A 26,363-nucleotide genomic window follows, 5' to 3' on the forward strand; every position below is an offset into this window, starting at 1 on the left:
CAGGGGGCGGCCCCAGCGGCCTGGTCCGGCCCAGCACCTGGAGGCCGGGTCCCGCTCTGCTGTCTGCACACACAGGGCGCTCGAGGTCTCCCGTGTTCCGAACACCCATCTCCAGATCTCACATCCAAAGGAGCCCTCGGACAGCGCGTGCCCCCCCCCCCGCGGCCTGTGTCCCAAGGGCCCGGAAACCCCCCTGACCCCCGACCCCCTGACCTGCCTGTCCTCGCCACCTTGCATTCTCTGCCACCGACCGCACCCCCCCTCCTCAAAATACAAAGGAGAAGAATGTAATGGAAACAGCCAGCCATCCGGCAGCAAAATAAACCTTCCCTAATGGCTACCAAACTTGCTGAGTGTCAGCACTGGTCCCTTTGTGCGGAGACTCTGTAATAATCACGCAGCTCGGAGACAAGGCCTCTCTCCGGCGGGATCGACGTGACGGGGCCTGGAAGGCAGGTGTTACTGTAATTAGCTATTGTTTGACTATCAAAAGTCAAGGCTGATTAAAGCCACTAAGCACAAGTGCGCGATTTTATTTCAAAGAATATTATGAACTGCACGCTGGGCCCTTTCAGACGGGGCCTTCCTCGCGCAGCCGGCGAAGAGCCCACGCCAGCAGTAATCAAACGCAAAATCTGCATAAACCTCCGGGGTTTAATTCAAGCAGAGACCTTTCATTAGAAATATGTTACTTTTATGAAATCCGGTCCACCGGCGAGGGGAGAAAAATGTGACTTCTTAAGAAAAGTGAATGGCACCTCTTTAGTGATTAACCCGAGATTAATGGAGGGCCCCACTGCTTGGCCTAAGTCCGTTTTATTGCGAACTCATTTAGGTACCGTTTCAGATGGGGCCGATGAAGGTCACCTGCCAGGACGCCGGGTCTTGGCAAGCGAGGCTAGCCATTATGGTCAAACCCCAAACACACTTTTTTATTAAAGAAGCTTTGCAAAGTGTCTGGTGTTAGCCTCTCTTTTTTTCTTTTCCCTCCCCTTCCTTTTTAGGAAGTTTCTATGTAAACGTACTCAATTACTTAGAAATGTGGGCCCTTACTCACTCATCAGAGGTTGATGTTAGTGTTTCTACATGCAGGGGTTCCTTTGTGACTTCCACACGCCCAGTCCCTCCTGGTGAGGGGCTGTGCTCGGGACCCACACTGCACACCTGCAAGACGGCACACCCACGCATATCTGCAGCTGTCACACGGGCACACACACGCGCCTGCCCAGCCATGCTCACGTGTGCATGCACCCCCCACACGTGCACATATGCACATGTACACGCACCACATATGCACACACTTATACCTGCATAAATGGGTCACACAGCCACATGCAAGTCTGCCTGGCCACATTCATGCATGCATGCACCAAGTGCACACATGCACATGTGAACATATGCACACACATGCATGTGTGCGTGTATGCACACACACTCACACACACATGTGACCAGACGGCATCAAGAACAGAATCACAGTAGATGTGGAGGGGACACCTCTCACTACTTCTCCCCTAAAGTCCCCTCCTATAAGCAGAGGACCCACTGTCCCCTTCACTGGCACTTGTCACCAGGCCACCGCCCCAGAGACACGCGAGGAGGAGCTGTTCTTCACACTGGGGGTGAGTCAAAGGCCAGGGATGGGGCTGTCGCCCTGCCCACTGTGTTCCAGCCCCGGGTTGCTGACCCTCTCTCCCATGTTCAGGTAGTGCCAGCCTGGCGCCTCCCAGAGATCTGGGCATCCCAGTGGGAGCTTTAAATCCACCTCAACTAATGCAAAACCAGGGACATGCAGCCAAGTTAGCATGATTCCCAAACCCACACCTGTGTCCCAAGGTGAAACGTGACTATCCATGGGCCGCAGGGAGCTGAGGCCCGGGAGGCAGTGTCCTGAGCACGTACCGCGAGCCAGCACCCTGCCCCCCCAGGGGCCAGACCCAGCGTGGATGGAGCAGGGGCTGTGTGACCCAGCCTGTGCACCATGCCCTCTGTGTCCTGTGGACTAACTCAGAGACCGCCTCACCCGACAGAGCGACTGCCTCCACAACAGAGGCCACAGTGCATCTGCTCAGACCTGCCCCCAACTCCCACCCAGACCCTGCAGAGGCTGCAGACGCAGGTGCCAAGAGGGTCCCGACCTGTGGCAGCTCAGCCCTCACAGATTTCACCCTGGAATGAAACTGTGAACCAGGTCCCCCGGGTGTGAGCCCTTTCTGGGCACCGGCCATCTCTGGAAGTTTCTGGAAACTGAAGTCTTCTTGCAGCCCCCCGGGCCCTGTGTCCCAACCTGAGCAGCCCCTGGGCAGCCAGCTAACCCTGAAAGAGGGCTGGAATGGTGTTTCCTGTGTAGGACCTGGCAGATGGCTGCATTCAGGACCGTGGGTGGGGGCGAGCCTACACGTGCAGGGCTCTGGACACGGGATGGCAGTTCTGATATCTGTCCAGCAGGTTGGGGTCTGGTGCACCCTGGGCCAGCAGTGGGCCCTTAGTAACCACGCCTTTTGCAGGTTGCTCTCCAAAGGGTTGCCGTTATGTCTGTACTGTTGGATTTGGCCGGAAGTGGCGGGAGAGTGAATTCTTCATCCCAAACTCTCCTGATTGGCTGTCTTTGTGGGGGGAGATCACTGGGCACTCTGCCAGGAACACAAGGGTCCTCCCTGAACGACCAAGCAGCCACCAGGGGGTCTCCTTTTGAGAGATGGCAGGGGCCTGACCGAGGGTCTGCAGAGACTTGAGGAGGTGCAAGCCCATGCGGGGCGCTGTGGGCGGGGTCTCTGGGATCAGGTGGGCGGGGCCTCTGGGATAGGGTGGGCAGGGTTTCCGAGATCAGGTGGACGACTGCAGCTCCATGCCCCCCCCCCCCCCGTACGTGGCACAAGAGGATGGGACTTTCAATTCTGACTTCTGGACTTCCAGATGGGCCCGGTGCCCTTGCTGCACGTGGTCCTCCAAAATGAGCCCTGCTTCCTCCAGCTTTGCCTTTCCCTGTGGCTGGGTGGGCAGGACGGGCACCAGTGTCTCCTTTGCCTCCCCCAGGCCTGTCCACCCGGACCCTCTAACCGCTCTGCCTCTCTGCTCAGAGGGTCTCACAACTCTGGAGATGCCCAGCGGCCATCACCAGCTGCCCTGTTCCCGCGAGGCTCCATCCTACTTTGTGTGTCTTCTGTTCCTGTCTGGGACACGAAACACACCTGAGACGCCCTCCCTCGTCTCCGGGACCCCCCATCTGGCCGAGCCTCGCTGAGTCCGGCTGTGACCGGCAGTGGGAAAAGCATGCTGGTGGGTGGGAGTTAGTGGCAGGGCCGCCCTTACCATGGGGCCTGAAGAATCACGTCCCTGACCTTCACGGGGTAGGTCCCCAGCCTCAGGAGCTTGGGCCCCTGGAGGAGGTTACAGATTGGTTTGGTTTTCACTGTCTCCCCAGTGGAAGAGGCAATACCCCCCTACACACTCACACACCCAGACAACCCCAGAGTAAAACCCGAGTTGCAGACAGAGCAGCGGGACCCGATGGGTTGGAGGATGAAAGTCAGCCCCTAGCTCTCCTCTCGGCCCCACGAAGGGGAGGCGGCGTCCTGGGGCCAGGTCATCGCTGACGACCCTGCACCTCCCGCAGTCCAGAAATGTTAACATGTTCTAGCAGCCCCCCTGGCCTCTTGGGCTGGGGTGGGCAGTGGGAAGGCCCCTCCAGTGTCCCATGTCCTCTCTCCACCCCGTCTGTTGTCATTAGGAAGGTGGCGACCACCGTAAAGGCCATGGCCTCTGCTGAGGACTGTGGCTGTTTCTCTTCATGAAGTCGACTTGGAAATGAAGGGGCAGCTTTGGCTGACCTGCCCCGGGGTCAGCGGATCGGCTGGCCAGCGCACGGCTGTCCCCCCGGGCGCCGCGGGTCCCTAGCAGGCTCCTTCACCTCCGCGGCCTGCCCTGCACAGCCTGGCGTCCTGTCCTGACACCCCGGCTAAGAGTTTCTCTTTTAAATGCACGTGTTAATTATCTTGCCACTGCGGCAATTTCCCCCCGTGGTCCATTAATTAAGGGGTCACAATCCGAGAGCATGTTTACCCAATAAGCTTTCTTTTTTAATTATCCTAATTGCTTGGAGACTGACAAAGACTCTACTCTTCTCCTTCCCCCGGCGGATTAGCTGGTGACAAACGCACTTGCCCGCACGTGTGCTCGCCGAGTGGCTGGGCGGCGTCCGCAGTGGGCGCATGGCCCTCCCTGGGGTCTGGTGGGTGCTCATGGGTGGCTGGACAGAGCCCGGGGACGGCCAGGAACACGGACACGGAGCAGTGGGGCTGCTCACCACATGCTCACACGTTTGTGTCAATGGGATCCTCGGCGGCCCACGGTCTGAGGACCTGGGGCCCAGGCTGGCAGGGGTGCTGGAGCCCCAAGGTTGGGGCCGAGGCAGCTCGTTTTCAAGAACATGGCCTGTGAAGTGCAGGCAAACCCGGCCCTGGTCTAAGCAGAACCAAAAACGGTTGATAGGTCAAACTTGGCCAGGCCTGGCCTCTGTACTGACCGCAATCTATAGAAGGAGGCGCTCAGGTCACCCGGGAAGTCCCTGGGGGCTGACCCTCAAGCCACTCTGTGAAGCCCATTCTTGTTCCCAAGCCAGTCCGAGTCGGAGAAACACTCAAGACTGTAAAATGGGGCAGTCACTGCGAAGACCAGTCTGGCACGTCCCCGAATGGTCAAACCTAGAGTCCTCTGAGGCCCCAGCACGTCTCCTCCCAGGCACACGCCCACGACGCAAACAGACGTGTGAACACGGGGTGCAAACAGACACGTGAACACGAGGTACAAACAGACATGTGAACACGGGATGCAAACAGACACGTGAACACGGGATGCAAACAGACATGTGAACACGGGATGCAAACAGACACGTGAACACGGGATGCAAACAGACATGTGAACACGGGATGCAAACAGACACGTGAACACGGGGTGCAAACAGACACGTGAACACGGGGTACAAACAGACATGTGAACACGGGATGCAAACAGACACGTGAACACGGGATGCAAACAGACACGTGAACACGGGATGCAAACAGACATGTGAACATGGGATGCAAACAGACACGTGAACACGGGATGCAAACAGACACGTGAACACCCAGCGCAGCTCTCAGCACTACAGCAGACGGCGGGGGCCGCTCCGGTGGTGTCCACCAGCAGGAGGGCGGGTGAACAAACGGGGCGGGTCCACGCCGGGACATCACTCGGCTCTCAGCACGAGGTGAGAACTTTCAGATACAGAAGGCCACGGGCTGTGGCTCCATTTACATGGAAACGCCCAGAGCAGCCACACCCACGGAGAGAGGCAGAAAATGGATGAGTGCCTGTCACGGGGCGGGGGTGTGTGACCACTGGCGGGCACAGGGTCTCCATGGGGCTAAGAAAAGCGTACTGGGACCACCACCTCCCGAATACATGGGATGCTGCTGAACTTTTCCCTTCAAAGTCGCTCATTTGTGTGTTTCTGTGGCTGTCGCCTCACTGGAAAAGAAAAAGGAGGGTGTGGAGATGGACCCAGAACACAGCCCCGCGGAGCCCGTGGCTGGCATGAGCGGCAACGTGGTCACTCGCTGCGTCTGTCCCTGTCCGTCCTGCATGTGCGGGCTCTGCTCTGGCCGGCTTCGCGGGGCTCCTGGGGGGTGGCGGGGGGTGGTGGTAGGGGTGGTGGGGATTAATTCACGTCTGCTGAGTCAGCAGCAGTGATGCTGGGAAGAGCAGGTCCAGCCACGTTGTTCCGTGGGGGATTAGGGGTGCCGGCGGTCCGCGGCCACCCCGCTGGCTCCCCGGGCGGCCGGCGGGGCTGGGCAGGCCCGCCTGCTCCGTGCAAGTTTAAGTCTCTTTAATAAAGATTAAGATGTCAGAGGGCCAGCGTTGCACAAAATCCCACTTTTATTAACTTCTCATTACCAGCTGAGGGCGAGGCCTGTTGCCGAGCTTCCGAAAAGCAGACCAGTGAAAAAAATGGTTATTAAATATGCATCTATGACGACGGGGCTCGCGCCGGTCTCGCTGACTCAGCGAACGGGCCGCAGCTGCCCCGGCTGGACACAAGACAATGGGGGGGGACCTAATGAAAAGAGTGACCATGAGGGCTGCCCCGGGCTTGGGAGTCACAGGGAGGCAGGGCCCCAGGCCCACCCGGAAATGGGTCCTGAGGACCTCAGTGGGCATTGACCGTGACTTCAACCCCCCGGGTTTGCTGTAATCTCCCTGTTCGCTGCCCAGGGCTCCCAGGACACACCCTGCTGTCCACTTCTCAGGCAACCCACAGAGTGGCCGCTGTGGCTGTAAGTTCACGGCTCCACCCCAGAGCAGGAAAGGCCACTCTTGTCAGTTTCATTCCTTCTCCAAGGCCACCCCCTTCAGCCCTTCTCTCTTTCCCTGGAGTCTCAGGGAGGTCCCCTGAGTCCTAGGTCACGACTCAGGCACAGGGGGACCAGGCAGGGGCAGCTCACCTGCCCCCACAAACTATCCTCCCCTCTGCCCCTGAGCAAGTCCTACACCAGGTCAGACCCCACACTTCTCCTGCCACGGCGTCACCCTCCCAGGGCCACCTGCCCGTGTGCCAGCAGTACCCTGCCCGTGTGCCAGTCAGACCCCTTCCTCCTAGCTTCTGTCCAGCTGCCGCTTGTGCCTATGTTCCGCGCCTGTGTCCCCAGACCCTGTGGAGCTCTGCCCCAGCCCATGGGAGAGGCCTTCATCCTGGCCGGTGGCCACAGGGTCCCCAGTCCATCCTGTAATCTCTCTCTGTCACCCTGAGCAGCACCCACAGTCAGCGTTCTCCTGCCTCTCTCTCCGCTGGCTGCAGATGCCAGACCAGCTCGGGCTTCTTCCTACTGGCCCTTCTGGGTTTGCATCCCAGATTTCCCCTGCCCATTGGTCCACATCTACCGCCCCCCGATGCCCTCTGGGACATCCAAGGAGCATCTGAAATTTAAGGCTGACCAGGCCAGCGTGTCCACTTCTGCCAGCGTCCACGCCCGCTCCTCACCCCTCCCCTCCCCAGGCTTTCCCACAGCAAACGGCAAATGGTAAACGGTGCTAGTGCCCCTGATCATCCAGGCAGCTGTCCTGGGCCCCTTTGTCACTGTCCACACACAGATGCAGCTCCCTCCGACATATCCCAGGCACGTCCATTTTCACCATCTCCCTGGTCCCCACCCTGCCCCGGGCACCTGCACCCATCCCCTGGCAGTCTGTGACTCCAGGACCTCCACCCTGACAGCACCCCCCCCAGCTACCTCTCTCCGTACCCTTTGGGGCCCTCCAGCTGCTGCTGGTCGCTCTGCCTGGATGCACTGAGCTCCGCCATCGCAGGCCTCCCTTCCCCTCGGTCTCAGGGAACTTCCTCCAATACCCCCTAAGGGCCTGTCACACCGTCCCCATGTCCTGCACGTCTGGTCCCTTATCACCGCTCACATATTTATTGCTTTGCATTGGCATTTGACGTGCCTCTTCAATGGCATCACGGGTTGAAAGTCTGTGTCCCCCAAATCTAAATGCTAGAACCCAAGCCCTGATGTGATGGAATTGGGGACAGGGGTCTCTGGGATGTGACTATGCCATGAGGGTGGGGCCTTCACAATGGAATTAGTGTCCTTAGAAGGGGAGACGCAAGAGCTTGCCTCTCCCTCTCCACCCTGTGAGGGCCGGCGGGGATGGGGTAGGGAGAGGGGGATGGCCGTCTGTAAGCCCAGAGGCCACACCAGACGTGGATTCTGCTGGACCCTTGCGACTCCCAGCCTCCAGATCGGGAGAGACAAACGCCTGGTGTTTTTGATGAAACGTCCTGAGCAGACTGAGACCGACCAGAGGGGACAGGGGTCCAGGGGAAGGGACTGACAGCTCATGGCTGCAGGCTCAGAGCCCAGTGCGGGCCGGCAGGTAGTATGTGCTCAACAAACAAGTGCAAAGGGGCTGCCAGGGGGTGGTGAGGACAGTGGGCAGCGTGTCATTTCAGCTGTTTGGAGCCTTAGGCAAAGTCTGTCACCTCCCTGTGCCCTACAACACAGGTCCTCAAAGGGGGATCAGACTCTTCTTGGGGGAAGTGGGGTCACAATGAGAGCTGGAAGCCATGTGCTGGGGACAGTGTCTGGACAGGGGACAGCTCTGTCTATGAGATCTGTCCACGGAACAAGAAATGAATGAATGGTGCCGTGCTGCCAGCCTCTGCCATCTGACCCGTGGTGGCTGACCCCCGGCTGCCAGGTGCTAACAGAATAATGCTGGGACTTCCCGGAGACAAAGGGAGCCCTGGGTCTCCCAAGTTGGGCAGAGCACGGCTATGGAGCAGACCTGTCGGGGTGCATAGCGTCACTGTTGCTAAGATCACAGAGCGGATGACTGGGCTCATCCCCTGGCTCTCTCTCTCTCTCTCTCTCTCACACACACACAGCTGTGTGACACTAGACAGTTACTGAACCTTACTTCTCCACCTGTAGGATGGGCACTATTCTAGGGTGTTGGCCCCAGGGTCACAGCCAGCCATTTAGTAAGTGAGCGTGTAAGCGCTCAAAAAATACCAGCCACACACCTGGAGTGGTCAGTGCTCAGTTTTCCCCCTGACTACCCTGCTCTGGGGCCTCTGATTCAGCTTCAGGGCTGTGGGGAGGTGGTGGCTTGAGAAGGAAAGGAGACAGAAGGGTCAGTGGCACTGTCCCTTCCCATCCTGACGCCTCGTGGCCCAGAACGGCAGCTAGACAGGCTCCCTTTGACAAGGGGCCAAGCAGGCTGCAGCTCAGAGCCACCGTCGCCTGAGCAAACCTGCCCCACAGGGGACAGCTCGGAGCTGAGGCCAGGGTGGACATTGAGACAGGCTGCAACGGACGAAGGTGCTGGCTTTCCCGACTCTGCCCCGGCGGGGCGGCAGGCAGGTCACATTCTCACAGACCAGAGAGTCCTCTACATCGCTGAAAAGGGGCCGACTTGTCACCTGGGAGTCTGGCTCTGGGGGAATTGGGGCAGGCCTGGTGGGGTGCAGAGCGTGGGTGGGCGGGCGGGTGGCCATCGTGTGTACCTGCCCCCACCCAGCCCCCAGCGCTCAATAGCCCTCGCCCCAGCCCTGTTTACCCGATGGGAAGATCGGCCTCTCCCTGCTGTGTAAACACATTTTCCAAAGGCCCTGGCGTTCTCACCCGCTCCGGCGCTCCAAACGCACACTGTGAACTGGCGGGCTTATCGGAAGGGCCGTCTGGCAGTTAAAAGATGTTTCCACGCATTGTGGGGCTACATGGAAACCAAGTCATGTCAGCTCCAAGGACAAAGGAACTCAAGTGTTTGAAATGCAAAAATATGTTGACCTGACTACATCATTTTTCAAAGGAAGAAAAGTAGTTCGCGGCTCACAATTCACTTGCTATCTCGCAGGAAGTCCTGTATTTCTTATGAACTCCCCAAGGTCTGCTTCTCCGTGTGAGAGGTCACCTCGAAGGGCCAGTGCGTGGGGACATTTATGAGCTTTTTTTGCGTCTCTTCCTGGTTTTTCTTTCCTGTTGGTGCCGCCTCATGCGTGTGAGGTGCTTGCCCCCATGTCGCGCTGGGCCTTCTCTGCAGGTCCTTCCAGGCCAGGGACCGAAGTGGGCACAGACTATCTGCTCTGTGTGGCTAAGTCAGAAATCAAGGTTCTGAGGGGTTAGCTGACATACCCCAGGTCATACCAGTTGAGGGTAGGGCCAGAACTGGGGCTCCTTTGGTCTAATCCTCCTCTGGCTATCTTCTCACATGTAATGATGGTGTCTGGATGGCACCTCAGGGCTTATCACCATCATCACGGTCAACATTGGCACCATCATCAACATCATCAACACCTCCACAATCACCATCATCATCACCATCACCATCACTACCATCATCACCATCACTACTATCATCACCATCACCTTCACCACCATCACCACCATCACCATCACAATCACCATCACTACCATTATCACCATCACCATCACTACATCATCACCATCATCACCATCATCATCACCATCATCACCATCACCACCACCATCATCACCATGATCATCACCACTATCACTATCATCATCACCACCATCATCATCACCATCATCACTATCACCTTGGCCTCACTCTGAGCCCTAATTATGAGCCACGTGCTATATTCTAAGTGTGCTTTACTCATTGTGACTCATGTAAGCAGTAACCACAACTTTGAGGCAGGAGCTATGATCAGGTCCATTTTACAGCTGAGTTAGTGGAGATGCCAGAGGTTAAAGAAATCGTCAGACAGAGTTTCTGGCCTTCTCAGAAGTTCCTTCCTCAGAGCCCACAGAAAGTGCTGTTGACAGGCATTCATGGAGACTGTGGGAGCCGCTCCGAGGAGGCCCAGCAACCTATGAGGTCCGAGCTGAGGGAGCCCCCGAACGCCTCTGAGGCGTGTGTGTGGGACCTGGGCCTCCGGAGCATAGGAGTTACAATGGCACAGAAGGTGCTCCCGTGGGTGAGATACGCAGTCACGGCAGTTTGTCCTGATGGAAAGCAGAGCTCCCCTGGAGGGTGAGGGTGTGGTGCGGGGCCAGACAGAGGGCAGGGGAGATGCCACTCTCTCCCACACGGCACTGGGAGGGAGCTTCTGCGCAGGTGAACGATGTGTCATGTTGGGACACCAGGGGCCCAAAGAGGGGCCCACAGAAGGGCGAGGGCTTTAAGGAGTATTTCAGTGACACTGTGGAGGCCAAAATGTGATTATGAAGGAGAAAACCTGGTTGTTTAGTATGGGACACAGGAGCAGCCTTTGCCACTGTAACTGGATGGGGGACCAGGACGTGGCAAGGTGACCAGTGAAACCGGGCAGGAGAGGAGGTGGGCACCAGCCCAGGCTGAGGGCAGGCGGGCCCTCTCGGGCCCGGCATTCAGTACCTGGTCCCAGGGACATGTGCTTCCCATTCCACACCCAGGACGATGGATGATGACTCTGTTCCGGCAAAATGCCTTGCTGGGTCCCTCTGGGCACAGCCTCGTGTCTGAGAGTCTGGGTTTGGGAGCATTCTGCCAGGGCCAAGTCTGTCCCTCACTGCCTGTGTGACCTGAGGTGGCTGCGTTCTCCTGTCTGAACCGCAGGTTTAGGGACATGTCCGTCAGCATGCACACAGGGCCTCTGCCCCGGCATGGACCTACTTTGCACACAGACCATCACGGTGCAGACACGGTCCTCCCTCGCCTGGCATTTGGGGTCTTAAAGTCCCAACCTGGCGTGTTTGAGTCAACAGCTGCCTTACCCTTTCTCCCGATGAGCTGTGAGAGACACAGCCCTCCCCTTGGCCCGTTCTGCCCCATGAAGGGCTGCACGTGGGCGGGTACTGGACAAAGACACCCTTGGCCCCCCAATCCACCTCCAGCCCCAGGGCGGCTGCCACTCAAGACCTCTGCCTCGCCAGTTCCCTCTTAAACCCCTGCCTCTGCACTTCTCGTCCAAGGCAGAAGTACAAAGGAAGGAAATCTATTCAGAACACCTCCTCCTCACTTTATTTTTGCAGCTCTCTGGGGTGCCCACACTTCAGAGTCTCTTCCAATAATTACGTGCCTTGGTAACCTTTCAGGGCCTTTTGGGGCCTTGGTAACCCACAGCCCTGGGTTTGGGAGGCAAGAAGCAAGGGCCAGCCTGGCCAAGGCCCATGGGACGTCCTCCTGTTAACACCTGGTCCGCAGAGTTGTAGGCCCCGTGTCCCCCCCAAGGGAGCATGTGGAAAGACAAATTTTCATGATTTTTTTTCTTTCCTGTCTTGGAATATCTCTCCTTGCTCTCAGCTGATCCATGATAAATGCCACATCAGGCCCCCTTTTTATGTGATAATTTCCCGTCCCCGGCAACGCGCCCATTTCTGGCTAATACTCAGAATCCTGGCCATCGTGCAGAAATAACTGAAGCAAGGTTCCCACAAGCAATAATAACTCTCGCCTTTTATGACTTAATTTATCAGCACTCCACCGGAGAGACGTCTTGTTAGCCGGGTGAGAAGCAGCCGTCCTCAGCGACGGCCGGGCTGATGGAAGTGGCGTCGGGCGGAATGATGGGCCCGTTAGCACCCGGAGAGGCTGGCCAGCGCTGAAGGACAGATTAGTCGAAGAAAGAAAGACCACGCTCAACGCATCTGTTAAATTGAGAATCCCACTCTTTCCAGCCCAGATCCATTTGTTATCCTCACACGCACTGTCCCCCGAAACGGAATAGGGAATGGAAAGGGACATGCCCAGGAAAAATGGCTTCCTGGAATCACCCACCTGTGGGGAACATGGCCACACCCACGTGACAAGGTGGGGCGGTTTCTGCCCGAAGATGAACAAAGCAAATAGCACAAGAGGCTCTTGGAATCTTGCCCACCATGAGGAGGAGTATCTGATTTAGGACGTTGTCACTGGGTGTCCCCGGGGGCCAGCAGCACCAAGAACAAAGGCCGAGAGGCCCAAGGCACAGGGGACTGGGAGGATCACGGAACAAGAACCCCAGGAAGGCAGAGAGTGGGAGGAGGTATCAGCCTCGTGTCTCCAGCACCTGGTCCCACACACAGTGGGTGCGTGGTGACAGGTTCTCAAGTGGGAGAGGGAATGAATGGAGGTGTGGCGCAGATGGAGCGGAACCGGGGAAAGCAGAGAGCGGTCGATGATTCAGGGGAGTGAGGTCAGGCGTCCACAACAAACAGCCCCCAACGTCAGGGGTCTAACAAAAGTCCTGTTTCTCCTGCATGCCCGCGCACCCCGTGCGACGCCCAGCGGGGCTCTGCTTGTGACCATCACCTCGGCATCTCTCCGCCACTTCCTGGCTACAGAGTGGGAGGACTGAGACCTCAGGAAGGTGTCATTGGGCAGCTGGTGGCTCAGCCTAGAAGTCACCCAGCAGGCATCTCCCATAAACACCAGCCAGCCACAGAAAGAGCCTGGCATTGTGGACACTCTCCCTGACTGAACATATCCAATCATGGAAGTAGCCCGAATGGCTAGCAATTCTTAAAAATCACCCCTTACATCACCAGCCTTCGCATGTAGGCAGGTCCTTAGATACGTGTAAATATTTCATACAAGATGTGTGTGTGTGTGTAATATGCATCCTGTTGAAAATCCTCTTTCTAAAACCACAGATAGCTTGATTTTTTTAGGGCAGGTTTAAGTTTATAGAAAGTTGAGTGTGAACTACAGAGTTCTCACAACCCCCTACCCCCCCACCCCAGGCTCCCTGGTGAGTAACATCTTGATCAGCATGGATCATTCAAGTCCGTCATTTACCTACGGGTTCACTCCGGGAGCCGTGTGTTCTGTGGATGGAGAAGCACATAGTGTCGTGTACCCACCATCAGGGCAGCATACGGAATGTTTTCGCTGTCCTAAACCACCTCTGAGCTCTGTCTATTCCTCCGCCCACCCCCTAACTCCTGGACACCACTGATCTGTCCACTGTCTTCATAGTTCTGTCTTCTCCAGAGTGCAGAGAGTTGGAATCACACTGGATGCAGCCTTTCCCAGACTGGCTGCCTTTCGCTCAAGAATGTACGTTTAAGGTCCCTCCACATTTTCCCTGTGGCCTGAGAGCCAAGCCCTCTCCTTAGTGCTTGACCACCTCTCTTAGTGCCTCTCTTAGGCACTGGGCTGGGTTGAGCTGACTTACCTTCCTTTACCTGGGTCTCTCCTCCTCTTTCCTGGTCAGCCTCACTACCCAGTGATGAAGGTCAACGAAAGGCAGGTGTTGCCCTGAGCTGTTCTTCAGTCTCATTGGCAGACGCAGGTCTTGCCACATTCCACCCAGCACAGGGGTCCAGACACCTCTCACGGCTGGCCCCACAACTCGGGACCAAAGGTCAGATCCTCCCTTCAAGGAAGCGGGTCACTCTCCAGTGGGAGGTACACCCAAGAGCTCCATGGACATGGAGGGGCAAGGAGCCGTGCCACCCACACACGGCGGCGGGGTCCGGGGGCAGGGATCAGGCGGTATTTCTACCTTATTCTCTCTTTCTCCATGTTCATAGTTTCCTTAGATCACCTCATTGTTTCTACCTGCTTTAGCTATTGCCTGGGAACTGGCCGTGTGTCCTCTCTAGGGCCAGCTTCTCCAGGAGGCCTGCTGCAGTGGACTGCATGACTGCTCCACCTGCATGCTCTTTGTTATGTGTGACTGCGCCCCTCCCATGAGAAGCATAGCTGTGTTGTCGGCCGTGGCCATAAGATTGACCTTGGCTGATGTGAGCCTAGACCTAAATGACTAGGAGTGCCTGCCATCACCATGACAACAACATGGCCCAGAGAGTCCACTGCCATAGGAAGTCAAGACATTCAAAGAAAACTGGACCTAACCATCAACCAAACCCAGCTGAGCCCAGCCTTGACCAGCCAACTTGCAAGTATGTAGGTGAGAATCAATGAGTGTGTGAGAGTTTGGGGATGGTTTGTTATGTGGTATTATTATGCTAATAGCTGACTGATACACTTATTTCCAATCACTCTAGTCCGGTTCAGGCTTGCCTTTCTTTGGACTGTAGGTCTTTGGACCCTTAGCTTAGTGCCATTATGAACTCAATTCCCAAAGTGTCCAGGTTGGCTCCAATTTTACATCTGAAGAGCAGTCCCGGGAGGCATACATATGACAAAGTCCTTAGAAGACTTGCTTTGGAGTCTTCTCTGCTGCCATTTGAAAATTCCTGGCTTCACCACTGAATGGTGGGGCTCCAGTAAGTGATTGACTCTCTGTGCCCTAGTCCCCCCTGTAGTAACATGGTGGATTGGGGCCTATACCCAGTGAGCCCAGGCACACAGGTGGGTATGGCCAGCGCTCTGTGGATAACACTGCAGTCATGATAAGAGCGCATCAGCGGCGGGTCTGTGGTGCCTGACCCACAGGGCTTGTGTCCGGCAGGAGACAGCCTCCCTGGGGGCAGGTGGGTGGGTTCCACTCCTCACAAGCCCTACACCGTGGTCTCTTCTTCCTGCCCCCAGGGCCCCACCCCTTAGCACACAACCAAGCACAGCATGTGGTCAGCCCAACAGCAGCCTGAGCCCAGAAGCTGCTTGTGGAGGTGAGGGCAGAGACCAGAGGCCCCACCAGACTCCCGCACACACACTCTCCCACCCCTGCGATGTCATGTCAGCGTCTGCGGCAGGAAGCTGGGCCCCACCCCAGAGAAGCCAGGGAACAAAAGCTGGGGTGCAGGTGGAGGGGCCTGCCCCCAAGCCAGGGCAGGTGCCTGCTCCATCGCAAGGCAGCCGGGGGCTTCTTAGATGGGACAGGGAGGACACAGCCTTCCTGGAGGGCCCTGCGTCCCCTGAGAGTTTCTGCAGGCCTCAGAGTCACCCCCACCCCCAATGCAGCCCCTGCTGAAAGATAAGATTCCCAGCATCCCAGGTACAAGCAGGGAGGTCCCCAGCTCCACCACAGTCTTGGGCTGAGACAAGTGATGGGACGCCCTGTGCCCTCCATCTCAGGACCAGGATAGACATGCCCAGGCCCCTGCTCAGAAACTGCATGCCCATGGCCTGTATGGGCCCCGGGGCTCGGAGGAGGGGCAGCCATACAACCTGGCATCTTGGAGGCCTGGGATGTTCAATCAGCACCCGGGAGAGAGAGAAGCAGGCATGGCCCCCTCTCTAACTGCTGCCTTTTACCTGGAGAGGGGTTGGCCCCCTCAACATCGTGTTTGTGTAAAACAGAAGTGGCCTTGGGCACAGAATGGTAATAACCACACTCGGGCTCTCCAAGAGGAGGTGAGCCCTGGCTTTCTCCTGCTAACAGAGGCTGTGCTGGGAGGTGGGGAGGCTCCCCCAGGCCGGCCGCGCAGACTCTGCCGGGGTGAGTGTGTCTGTTTGAGGCAGAAGGTGCTGAAGGAGCCCAGCACTGATACATTTTCCCTCCTAATAGTGTGGCACAATTTAATTAACTCACTATTGCACCCCCCCCCCGAAGATTATGCCGTTTATTGACACCACCATCTGGCTTCTGTAACGCTGGTAATGTAGATAATAAATCCGGTTCATTACCCTGCTGCCTGCGAGAGGCGTCCTGCTCCACAATATCTCTCTCTCTCTCTCTCACCCCCCCCCCCCCCCCCCCCCCTCTCTCTCTCTCCTGTCCCCCTCCTGCCAGTGAAGTGGGCCCGGGACAGGCTCCTGCTCCTGTGAACTCTGACCCACTGCAGGTGTCACAACACCACTTAGGAGACAGGTGTCCTAAAAGAGGCCTGACACCCTTGGGCATGGTCAGCATGCACCCAGGGTCTCCCTGGCCCTCTTGGCCCCACGCCAGCCACAGCAGCTGCGCCCCTAATGCCCATTCTACAGGTATAGAGCCCAGACCTGTACCCAGCCACATCCTGTGACCCAATGTAATGCCCGGATGGACCACTCGGTGCTGGAGACTAATAGCTCCCTGACTGCAAAGAAGGAAGCAAAGATGCAGCCATCCAGGTTCAGCCAAGGGCCACACTGTCCAGGACAGAGCCAGGTTCAGAGGGCGGCGTGGGCTGGCAGGGGTGGAGGGGGCAAGGGACAGGCCCAGCCTCCCTTGGCCTTCAGGGAGGATAAGGTCTTCTGTGCAGCTTCTGGGTTAGCGCACAGTTTCAAGGTCTGAGTCTGTCCTTCCAAGGCGTGGCTGTGCCGTCTGCTGTTGAGATTTCAGTTTGGGCAGAAAGTCTCCACAGGGCCAAGGAAACGCCATGTCACCTGTGGTGGCACATGGTGCTGGGCTGCGACAGGACCCCTCCTCCCCAGGGGACCTGCCCCACTCTCCCTCTTCCAGAACCTCTGCCCCAAACTGCAGCCCAAGACCCTATGCAAGCATTTCATCAGGGGAGCCGCCCAGGCGGGAAAGAAAGTGGGTTCCCTGCTTTCCAAAAAGGGGAACATTCAACTCTTATTCCTCACCCCCAGCCAGGTGTGCCTCTCAGGCTTGGGCAGGTCTAGGAACAAAGTGCCCTCCGCCCCGGCTCGGAGCTCTGCACCCCAAGGCCAAGGGCCATCCCAGCCCGTGAGACTGTCCTCTGTCCTCAGGCTGGACCCTCAGCAGGTAATAAATGACTGTGAAAGAAATTAATTACCTGCCTCTCTCCCCAGCCTAATCCTTTGGGGATGGGGGAAGGGAGGTGGAATCAACTCATTTGGAGGTGTGTGTGTGGGGGGGGGGGGATGACAAAATGCAAAAGGCTGCCTTCATAAAGTCATCAGCTAGCCCAGAGCTACCCCAATGAACAAAACTCACCCTACCCTGGCCACACTCTGGGCCCATTAATCACCCTTATCTTCTCTGGAAGGGGCCACAGAGCCGCCGCCCGGGGCAAGTTCAGGTGCTCCGAGGTGGCTGCAGGTCAGAGTCCGTCCGTGGCCCTGATTTTCTGGAGGGGCCACCGAAGTCACGCCTAAGCAGCTGAGGCCTCTTCAGATAAGCGTCAACAAGTTGTGAAAACAGAAGCCTCTCTGGAGGGGCAGGGGGAGGGGATGGGGAGGGGATGGTGCTGCTCCTCAGGCCAGGGCTCTGAGGGTCCCCAGGGCCACCAGCCCCAGAACAGTGGCGGGAAGGGAAGAAGGGACAGGCGGGCTGGCGGGGCGGGCGGAGGCTCCGCTCGCTTTCCTCAGACTTTTTCTGCGTCTTGGCCTCATTACACCTCTTGGCTTTGCAGCCTTTGATTCAGCAAAATCAAGGATGCAAACTTCTTAGGAGTACTTAGTTTCCATGGCAACCGAAGCTGACCTCAACATTATTGTTCTCCAGAGGGGACTGACTTTCCTATATGTTCATTCACTGAATTAATGGACTCCTGGTTCTTTTATCAGCAACCCCCCGAAACAAAGGAGGGGAGACATGTCGTCAAAGGGCTTTCAGCCACTGTCCAGCCTTTTGTCCGGGGCTTAACCGCGACCAGGCCCGTCTATTCAGCCCCAGATTATCAAAATCAACTCGGGGCTGTCTCCGTGGCAGCTAAACACACTTTGATTTCATAAAGACATAACTGATCCTGCATGCAAATTCATAATTGGGATCGCGGGGTCCTTAGGCTCGGGTCTCTCTTGCGGGGAGGGGGGTGTGCTTTCTTGGTGGTAAAACGTGTTGGTAGGTAAACCATGGTTGAGTTGCGGCGAGCAACGGCAGCATGGCAGGCTGGGACCGCGAAGAGGAATAAGGGAAGGAAGGATTTCTAAACCTCCCCTTGCTGGCTGGGGCCGGCAACACTGGAACAGCTAAAATAACCGAGCTTGCGGGACTCTGAGCTGACAGCTGAACCCGGCATGCGTCCCTGGGCTCCTCATTCTGTGGGCTCTGTATTTGTGGTCTCTCCATTTCTTGATCAGCCCCCCCCCTTCCTCCAGGCACCTGGAAAATAGCTTTACTTCCCTGGGGGTAACGCACGCAGCAACACTGAGCACAAATGCTGGGCTACTGAGGTGCCGTGCAGAGTGGAGCCCAAATAGCTGAAGAGGCCAGGACGGCCCCACAGAACACCGGGTCACAGCCTGGTCCTTGGTCGCAGCCCAGCTCAGCCCTCAGGGTGTGTGGCCTTTTCAAGTAACCTCTGCACAAAGACACATCCCGGTTGTCTGTCTCCACTGTCTCCACGGCCACCACCGTCCTGGGGCTCGTTGAGTTCAACTCCCATTCTGGCGCTCTGGTCTCCCTTCATTAGCACCCCCTTCCCCCACAATGAGGGACACAGGAGACCTCCAGGACTGCCCATCACTGGAGGCATTTCGCCCGGGTCAGACGATGGAAAAACATCTACACACAACAGCCCAGTGGGACAGGCCACGGTCCTAACATCCAAATAATCATTTCACAAATTATCATAATTATCAATCCATCACGCCGTTTGGACAATGCCAGCTGGGCTATCAGATGACTTTTATGACCTGTAGCATTTTGTACGTAATAACAGGGAGAGATTTATGGACCCATCACCTTCCCTCTTCCAGCAGTAGGACTTTATTAGCTCAATTTATTTTTGACTCTCTCTAAGCTGGGGCCCTCCCTGGCCTCCCCTTGAGCGCTGGCTGGGGTGGCCACAATCTCCCAAGCTTCTGAAGAGGCACCTTTTCCACTTCTCCGTCCCGTCCCAGCCATACTGATGAGAATTCTCAATTTATTAATTTGTGTGTGTGTGTGTGTGTGTGTGTGTGTGTGTGTGGTGAGTGGACTGGTGGAGGAGAGAGAGAGAGGAAAAAATATAAGAATAAAGAAAAGGAACACTTTGCTTTGTGTATTTGTTCCTGGGTTGTACTGTATTAACACATCTGTCCTTCCTTTTTGAGACAGTCCGTGAAAACAAGGCACATGGGCACAAAGCAAAGGCGATCGGGGGCCCTTGTTTCCCCTTTTCATATCTCCAAAGAGATTGAATCAAAATTCTTTTCACTGATACCATCTCCCTGGGTGGACTACACTCTTGTTAAGGGATAAATTCAAGCCCTCCAGAAAGTCAAAGAATAAATTTAAGCCTTTTGCCAAATGTCTATCCTATTGGATTTTGATAAGACGGCCATTGAGCCTTAATAATGTCTTCCATCCATTTTCAGCGGGCCCTTAACACGGCTCTTTATTCGTCCCCAAAGCCTCTTCGCCCCGGCCTTTTTATTACCGGCTCCGGCGGGATCTCCAGGGAGCCGGGCGACCCGAGTGATGGATGGACCACTGGTTAGATTATCTCCCGCAGATGTTTGCTCTCCAGGAGCCCCGGGCTTTCCCTCTAAGTAAACAGACTAAATAGAGTCGGAGGGAGCAGTCCCAGAGGTCCCAGCACTGCGGCAGGAAAAGGCGATGCAGCGCGACCTGCAGCCAAAGTGACTTTAGAGGAAGCGCGAGGGCCCAGCGCCCAGGGCGCGCGCCAGGGCGGCTCCGGCAGGCATGGCGCGGGCACCAGGGCAGGCGAGCGCGGGTCCGGGTCCGAGTCTCATCAGCAGCAAAGCTCCTGGCTGCTGGGGCTGCGGAGGGGACATGGGACCCGGGGGTTGTGGGGACTGAGGAGGATGCGGGAATGCGGGGACAGGAGATGGAGATGGATGAGAGGGATGGAGAGGGGGCTCTCGGATAGGGGCATTGCAAGAGATACCGAAAGCGGGTTCTGAGGGGCGGGAGGGCCCAGCTCGGCCCTGTGGTTGCTCCGCCCCTTCTGGAGGCGGGGCCATGCCTGGCGCTATTCACAAGCTGCTGCGTCTGTCCCTCCAATGAGAGCCCCCGCTCTGCGCTGCAGGCCCAGCTACATACATCCTGTGCTCGAATCCCACCGCCCCTGCGGGTGTGGACATCAACCCCCTCTGAGCCTGAGCTGTTTCACTGATAAACTCTGAACAAATGGATCCTTCAGCCCCCTTCGGCAACCAGTCAGTCTAATATTTGCAATTTTTATTTTAATCGTGGCTTCCCAACAAAATATCACATTTTGCGCCTCTGTATCAAGCCACTGATCGAATTAGTGAACATCTGTTACATTTCACTGATGCACATAAAGAACAGGAAGTATAATCTTCTTAACGTTGGAACAGATGAAGCTCAGAGATGTCAGCTGACCAACCCAAAGACGCACAGCACCTCAGTGCTTCCCCATGTCATATTTTTAAGACTCCTAAACCTGCGTGTTTGGGGTAGGAAAGGCCCTGTTTAGCCAGACACTGAAATCCCCCACAATGGGACTGGTAAGTGGGAGTCTAAGTCCATGACCGAGGAATTCACCTAATTAGTCTGTAACATAGCACAGACGTATAGTTACATATGTAAGAAGCATACGTGGCTCCCTCCCTGTAAGTACCATGGATTTGTCAGGTGGGACCTCCTATTTGAAAAGAAGGTCAAATGAATGCGGTATTTCCTCGTCTCTTTGGCTTCGTGTAGAAACTCCTTCACCTTTGCTCACACCTGTCTCGTGCCATCCCCTCCTTCCTTCCCAGAGCGGATGGGAACATAACCTGATGGGTCCACATCTAAGCGCCAGACTTAGGTTTCTATGATCTCATCACCGTGACCTTGGGCACGCATCTCATCTCACACACACACAAATGCCTGGAATGCCAATAATGTCTAAACTTAGTGAAAGATGAGACAGTTCTGGAGTTCAGGGGACAGTGGGGCTGGGGAGAGCAGCTAGAAGAGGTAGGCAAAGTCCCCTCCAGAGAGCCCTCCTTAGACCAAAGCTGGCAGGGCACCAGGAGGCCTGTTCCCAAACAGACAACAGCCAAGACGCCCTGCACTTCTGGTGCCCAATGCTGGCACCCTGATGTTTGGGTTGCTGTGGGATCAGGTCTGTTCTGACGGTGTGCAGACTGGGGATCCTGGACCTCTCAGAAGGACCTCCCATGCACCTATGTTCGAGGAGACGCCCACGCCAAGCCAGGCGGTTGTGAGCAAGGCCCTGTCTGGAGGGTGCCTTGCCCCCATCCCGTGAGCAGCTCTGAAGAAGACCTCTGGACCACATCAGCCAAGGCCTGATGGCCCCTCCACTTATAAAAGCACGGCTTCGGGAGGACAGAGGGTGTACTGATCGTGTCTTGCTGGTCAAAAATGGACAGCAGTTGCTGCTAGACTTGAGCTTCTGGCCTCTGCCTTGACCCTTGTGCTCAGGCTGGACAACCGACCGCCCGTCGCAGCATGAATGCCTCACCTCCAACCTCCTTCTGGGCCACCTTTGTGTCAGGGGAAGTCTACGCAGGGTCAACGGTCAGGTACCTAATTGCAGCATGAAAATGAAGATTTTGCATTCGCTCTAGAGGTTGACACTGGAGGTGACTGCAGTCCCTGGTCAAGGGACATGAAAATACCTCCATTTCTTGGACCGGCAGGAGAGCCACTCCCCATCTACTGCGACCCCGTGTCCTTCAAGAGAATGTGAATTCACTCCCAGCAGCAGGAAAAGGGGAAAATGCTGTCAGGATTTACGTCACCAAAGAAAGGCCTCAGGCTGCCCCGGGCAGTGTGAGTGGAGTAGACACCTTGTCCTAGCATTTTCTCAGACAAAAGGCTCCCACAGGGGCTAGACCATTGAGGTAAAAAGGTCACCCTGTCAGAGGTTATTCAGGAGGTCATGGCAGGGTGAGAAAATATCGCCCAGTGCAATGTTTTCTCCAAAATCAATGTCTCCTGAGTTGAACCTGGTGAGAATTGGCAGGTCCCTCTGTCCCTACCACATAGGTCTACCCAGATGGCGGGTCCCGTCCCTTTCAAATAAACCTGCCCAGATGAAGGGTCCCCATGTCCCCTGCCCCCCACAGAGAACCCTATCCAGATACTTGTGCTTCAACCACCAGACCAGGTGCACAGAGAACGTGGGAAAGTTTGGCCGAACATTTCATGTCGGGAGGGACCGAGAGAGGCCTGGGCCGTGACTTCAAAGCTCTGCTCTCAGCCCAACAAACCCAGGAGCACACACGCTGCGATGCTGACCCTGAGAAACAGCCAGCCTGTGCTGGCTCATGTGCCCGTGGAGTGCTTCCTGTCGCTGTCTGGGTACATACAGACATGCCACGTCCTCCTCTTTGTCAGGGGTGGGGTCGGGGTTGGGGGGTGTCTGGAATCAGAAATGCCAAAGGAGAGAATGCCCCCGCCCTTTAATTCAACTGAAGGCCCAAAGCGCTAGACCAGCTACCGTGTGTGAGAATGGGTGTCTGTCTGTGTGTGTATCATGTGTGCGCACCATGTGCACATGTGTGAATGCTGTCATGTGTTTGCGCATGTGCGTGCTCCTGGATGGCACACCCAACGCAGGCTGTGCTGTCTGGTGACTGGCCTCGGGTTTCGGGGATGATTTCAGGGTCGGGTCTCTCCGCCGCTAGGCAGACTGCAGCGTGCAGATGCAGGTATGTGCCTGCCTGCGTGTGTACTTTCCTTGGTGTGTGTGTGTGTGCATTTTTCAGGCCTTGTTCATTCTCTGGACCTTTTAGAGCTAATGTTTGTCACCAAGCTATTAGCTGTTACCGGCTGGCAGAGCACAGATGATGGCTCGGCTGCTTGTTTAATTCCCCACAGAGCCCTCCTTGGCAGCTGAGAATGGACAGCAGGTGTGGTGGACTCTGCTGCCCACTGTTTCCTCCTCCCCGTGTTCTTTTCACGCAAGGATTCAGTGAAGATGGTGAGATAAACCCAACATGCGTTGACTTAGTTTCACACGTTGCCGGGCCTATGGGGCTCCCGCAGGTACGGGGCTCAGCCAAGGAGCGGTGTCTGCCTGCCCACACGACGAAAGCAAGCCCCGTCCTGCTTACAGGGAGTCACTGTTCTGTGCCTGCAGCGGCCAAAACCACGAGCGATCCGCTCCACGACTGCCGTCCAGCCCGGCCCGCCACCGCCCGACCACACATGCCGCACGCCGCACGCATTCGTTAGCTCAGGGACGCCCTTGGCGCAGGCCAGGGAAGGCGCGGAGCAGCTCTCCTACCTTTTGTATGGAGCCCTCCTGCGATGACACCTCCGCCTCGGTCAGCATTTGCTGCAAAACAATTTCGGAAAAGCGGGTGTTAGTTTCCTACAACATGCAGCTCTCGGGCCAGCCGGGGCTGTGACTCATGGGGGCAGGTCGCACGTTCTCCGACACAATGGGCATGCGTCCCAACGGCTGCTCCGTAACATGCAAGAAAGCACCTTGTGGGGAGCTGGAGTCCTTCGTGCCCTGACAGCGTCTCCCCCCATTTCTGGAGACCAATAGGAAACCCTTGGGGGAGGTTGTCTCCCCGGAAAGGCAGCCAGGGCCCTTTAGGGATGGAGCCACCTGGTATAACACACCTCCACCCCCCCCATCTCACCCCCCTGCAGTAACTGGGCGGAGACCTGCACCTGTTGCTAGAAACAGTTCAACAAGATGTTTAAAAACATGTAACAAAATGAAGATGTTTTGAAACAATGTAACAAACTCTCTCCCCTGCTCCCTCTGCATTCCACCTGCAAGGTGGGCGGCTGCATGGGGGGGGGTGACTTTGCCCCAGGGGAGTCAGCCTGGAGGGGGCAGGACGGCCCCATCTGGCCACACTGGACGCAGGCCTGGGACAGCGAAGAGAGAAAGTGCCCACCATGCTGGGTGTCCTCCTCCGTCAGACTTGGCGCTCTCCCTGGTTCAGGCGGGGGGCGGCAGCAAGTTGCCTGGCAGGCAGCTCTTTCTAAAAACCACCAGATCCCCCCCACCCAGGAGGTGGCATTTTGGGGGCCATCGGTCCCATGGCTCTTTCTAAGCTAAGCAAACTGACAAATGGGCCACGTCCACGGGGTTTTCCCTTCTGGACTGAGGAGCCACACAGAGGTGGGGATAGAAACTGGAACATCATTTCCAAGAGGATGCAAACTAAGATGGAAACTAATATTTGAAAAACAAACAAACAAAAAACAACAACAAAAAAAAAACGAGAAATGGCATCAGAGCCAGGGGCCTTGTTTCCCCTCCCCGTGAAAACGGCGTGGTCGCCTTGCCAATCCCGAGCATGGAGCGAAGTGCCGGCCAGCGCCGGCGTGGGCTGGTGAGAGGATCGGACGCTGCGTTCCAAGAGGCAGCGTATGTGCCCGGGCTCAGCTGTAATAACAAGAAGCCATATTTTTACATGTTGGGAATTCTAACCCATTGGGGAGTTTATGTTTCTTTTAATAGATTCTGAAATTGTGGTTTGGAAAGTGATGGCAGGGAGTAAAGAAAAGAGACAGAAGAAGGTGAGCAGCGCCCGCGGGGTCCCGGGATGGTCCCCTGGGGCATGTGCAGAGACCGGGCCACCTGGTGCCCTGTCCCTGCCAAGCCTGGGGCTGGACAGGCCCGTGGAAATTAGTCCCTGGGTTCAGCCAGCGGGCAGGCTGGTCTTTCTGCCCCCTCGTCTGTCTGGTTTTCACTCTGAATCCAGAGCGGGGGAAGGTGGACGAGGTTCCATCTACACGGAGACGGGAGGACAGAGGGAGGCTGGTCTCAGAAAAAGCCAATGACTTCAGGAAAGGGCCAAGCTCACCCATGTCCAAGATTAAAGAGGGCTGCCCAGGACCACCGAGGAGAGAGGTGGATGGAAGTCCCATTGTGGGCTGTCTGGGCCTGCCCCTGGGCTTTGTCACCCCGCACAGGAGAACTTTGCCACTGTTGTCTAGAACTGATGGCTCCTGATTGGGTCACAAGGCCCGCTGAGCTGGGGGCCACAGAGTTCTGTGGTTCATCCACCTGCCCCTGATGGACCGGAAGTAGAAAAATGATGCTTTAACTTTTCTAAGGTGCACAGTCCCGAGGGCCCAGGGTATAACCACATGAGGGGTATCCAGTCCTGTCCGCTGTGACTGAGGCCCAGACACTGTGCTGAATGAGGAAGCAGCCCCGTGGCCCTTGGTGATCCCCATCCTACACTGACTCCAGGAGGCCTGAGCCATGCCCGGTTGCCCTGTATCTGCCGGGGACCGTTTCCAGGACAGAGGTTTCAGTGAACCTCATGCATCAACACACAGCAGCTGTGCAAAGCGGGAGAGCGTGCTGAATGCGTCACAGGTCCCGTGGGACCTTGTCCAGCTGTAGCCAGGCCAGCTCGGTCACATCCCCACGAGGGGCCCTCAGAGAAGCCCCCTGTGGAAGAGGAGAGCGTGCTCAGGGGTGTGACCTGCCCAAATTCCCCGGGCTCATGGCACTCCTTCAGGCCTGGGGGGGAGGGATGGCCAGCCCCCCATGGCCAGGGACTCCTGAGAGGAGGGAGCTGGGCTGGGGCGCTGTCCCACGGTTCTCACTGGGCCTTCGTCAGCAGAAACGCTGCCTGCGGGTCGTGACGTGAGCTGAAGACTTCCCAGCCCTGCCTGTTCCTCGGTGATGTGGTTGAAGATGTTGCTTCTCTGGATGTCCGAGAGAATTCAGTGCCACCCACAAAAGTGACACAATGGACCATGCCACCGAGCCCCAGGTCAGCACACTGCCCTGCAGCCTGTGCCAGAGCCAGATGTGCCCCGTGGCCACACAGGGTGTGCTGGCCTCTGGTTGAGCCCAGCCAGGGGGTCCCTCCTCTTCTGGTGGGAAGAAGGCACTTTGAAGAGTCTAGGCCAGAGCCTGAGGTGCGGTCATGGACACTGCTCTCTGCCATGGCTCTCTGCCGGTCATCAGCCCCCCACCCCCGCATCCGATCCTGCTGGTCCCCAACACGTGCCGCACTGGGCCCAGGGCAGGAAGCGCCTCCCCTGCCCCCGGCCCCTCTGCAGGAGCACTGGCCTTGCCTGCTGAATGTTCTCTAGCAGGGTCTTCCCACGGGCTTTTGGTGGCCTTGCCCTTCCTCACCCCTGGCTCCCCGTGATCGTCATCGAGAGGTGGCAGTTGTGATAAGCGAGCAGGTTTGATGGGTGCAGGTCCCTCGCTTACATCACCTTGGCCATCCCGTAAGCATTGGGAGGGGGTTCCTGGGGAGCTGTGGCTTATGGTCATTTCCCTGGAGGTTCCCTC

At 56.8% G+C, this 26,363-nt stretch overlaps 1 protein-coding gene across 5 annotated transcripts in view; it reads right to left on the reverse strand.

Annotated features, from left to right (window-relative positions):
* PRDM16 (PR/SET domain 16) overlaps positions 1-26,363 on the reverse strand; it is a 309,651-nt gene that overhangs the window by 134,836 nt on the left and 148,452 nt on the right. For all 5 annotated transcript variants that reach the window (XM_066270642.1, XM_066270641.1, XM_066270640.1 and 2 more), the window contains exon 3: positions 23,367-23,417. In XM_066270642.1, coding sequence (XP_066126739.1) covers positions 23,367-23,417 — 51 coding nt within the window. The remainder of the gene's footprint in view (positions 1-23,366; positions 23,418-26,363) is intronic.

Source organism: Saccopteryx bilineata, chromosome 3 (assembly GCF_036850765.1).
Source record: "Saccopteryx bilineata isolate mSacBil1 chromosome 3, mSacBil1_pri_phased_curated, whole genome shotgun sequence".
In the NCBI taxonomy this organism is placed as follows: domain Eukaryota; kingdom Metazoa; phylum Chordata; class Mammalia; order Chiroptera; family Emballonuridae; genus Saccopteryx; species Saccopteryx bilineata.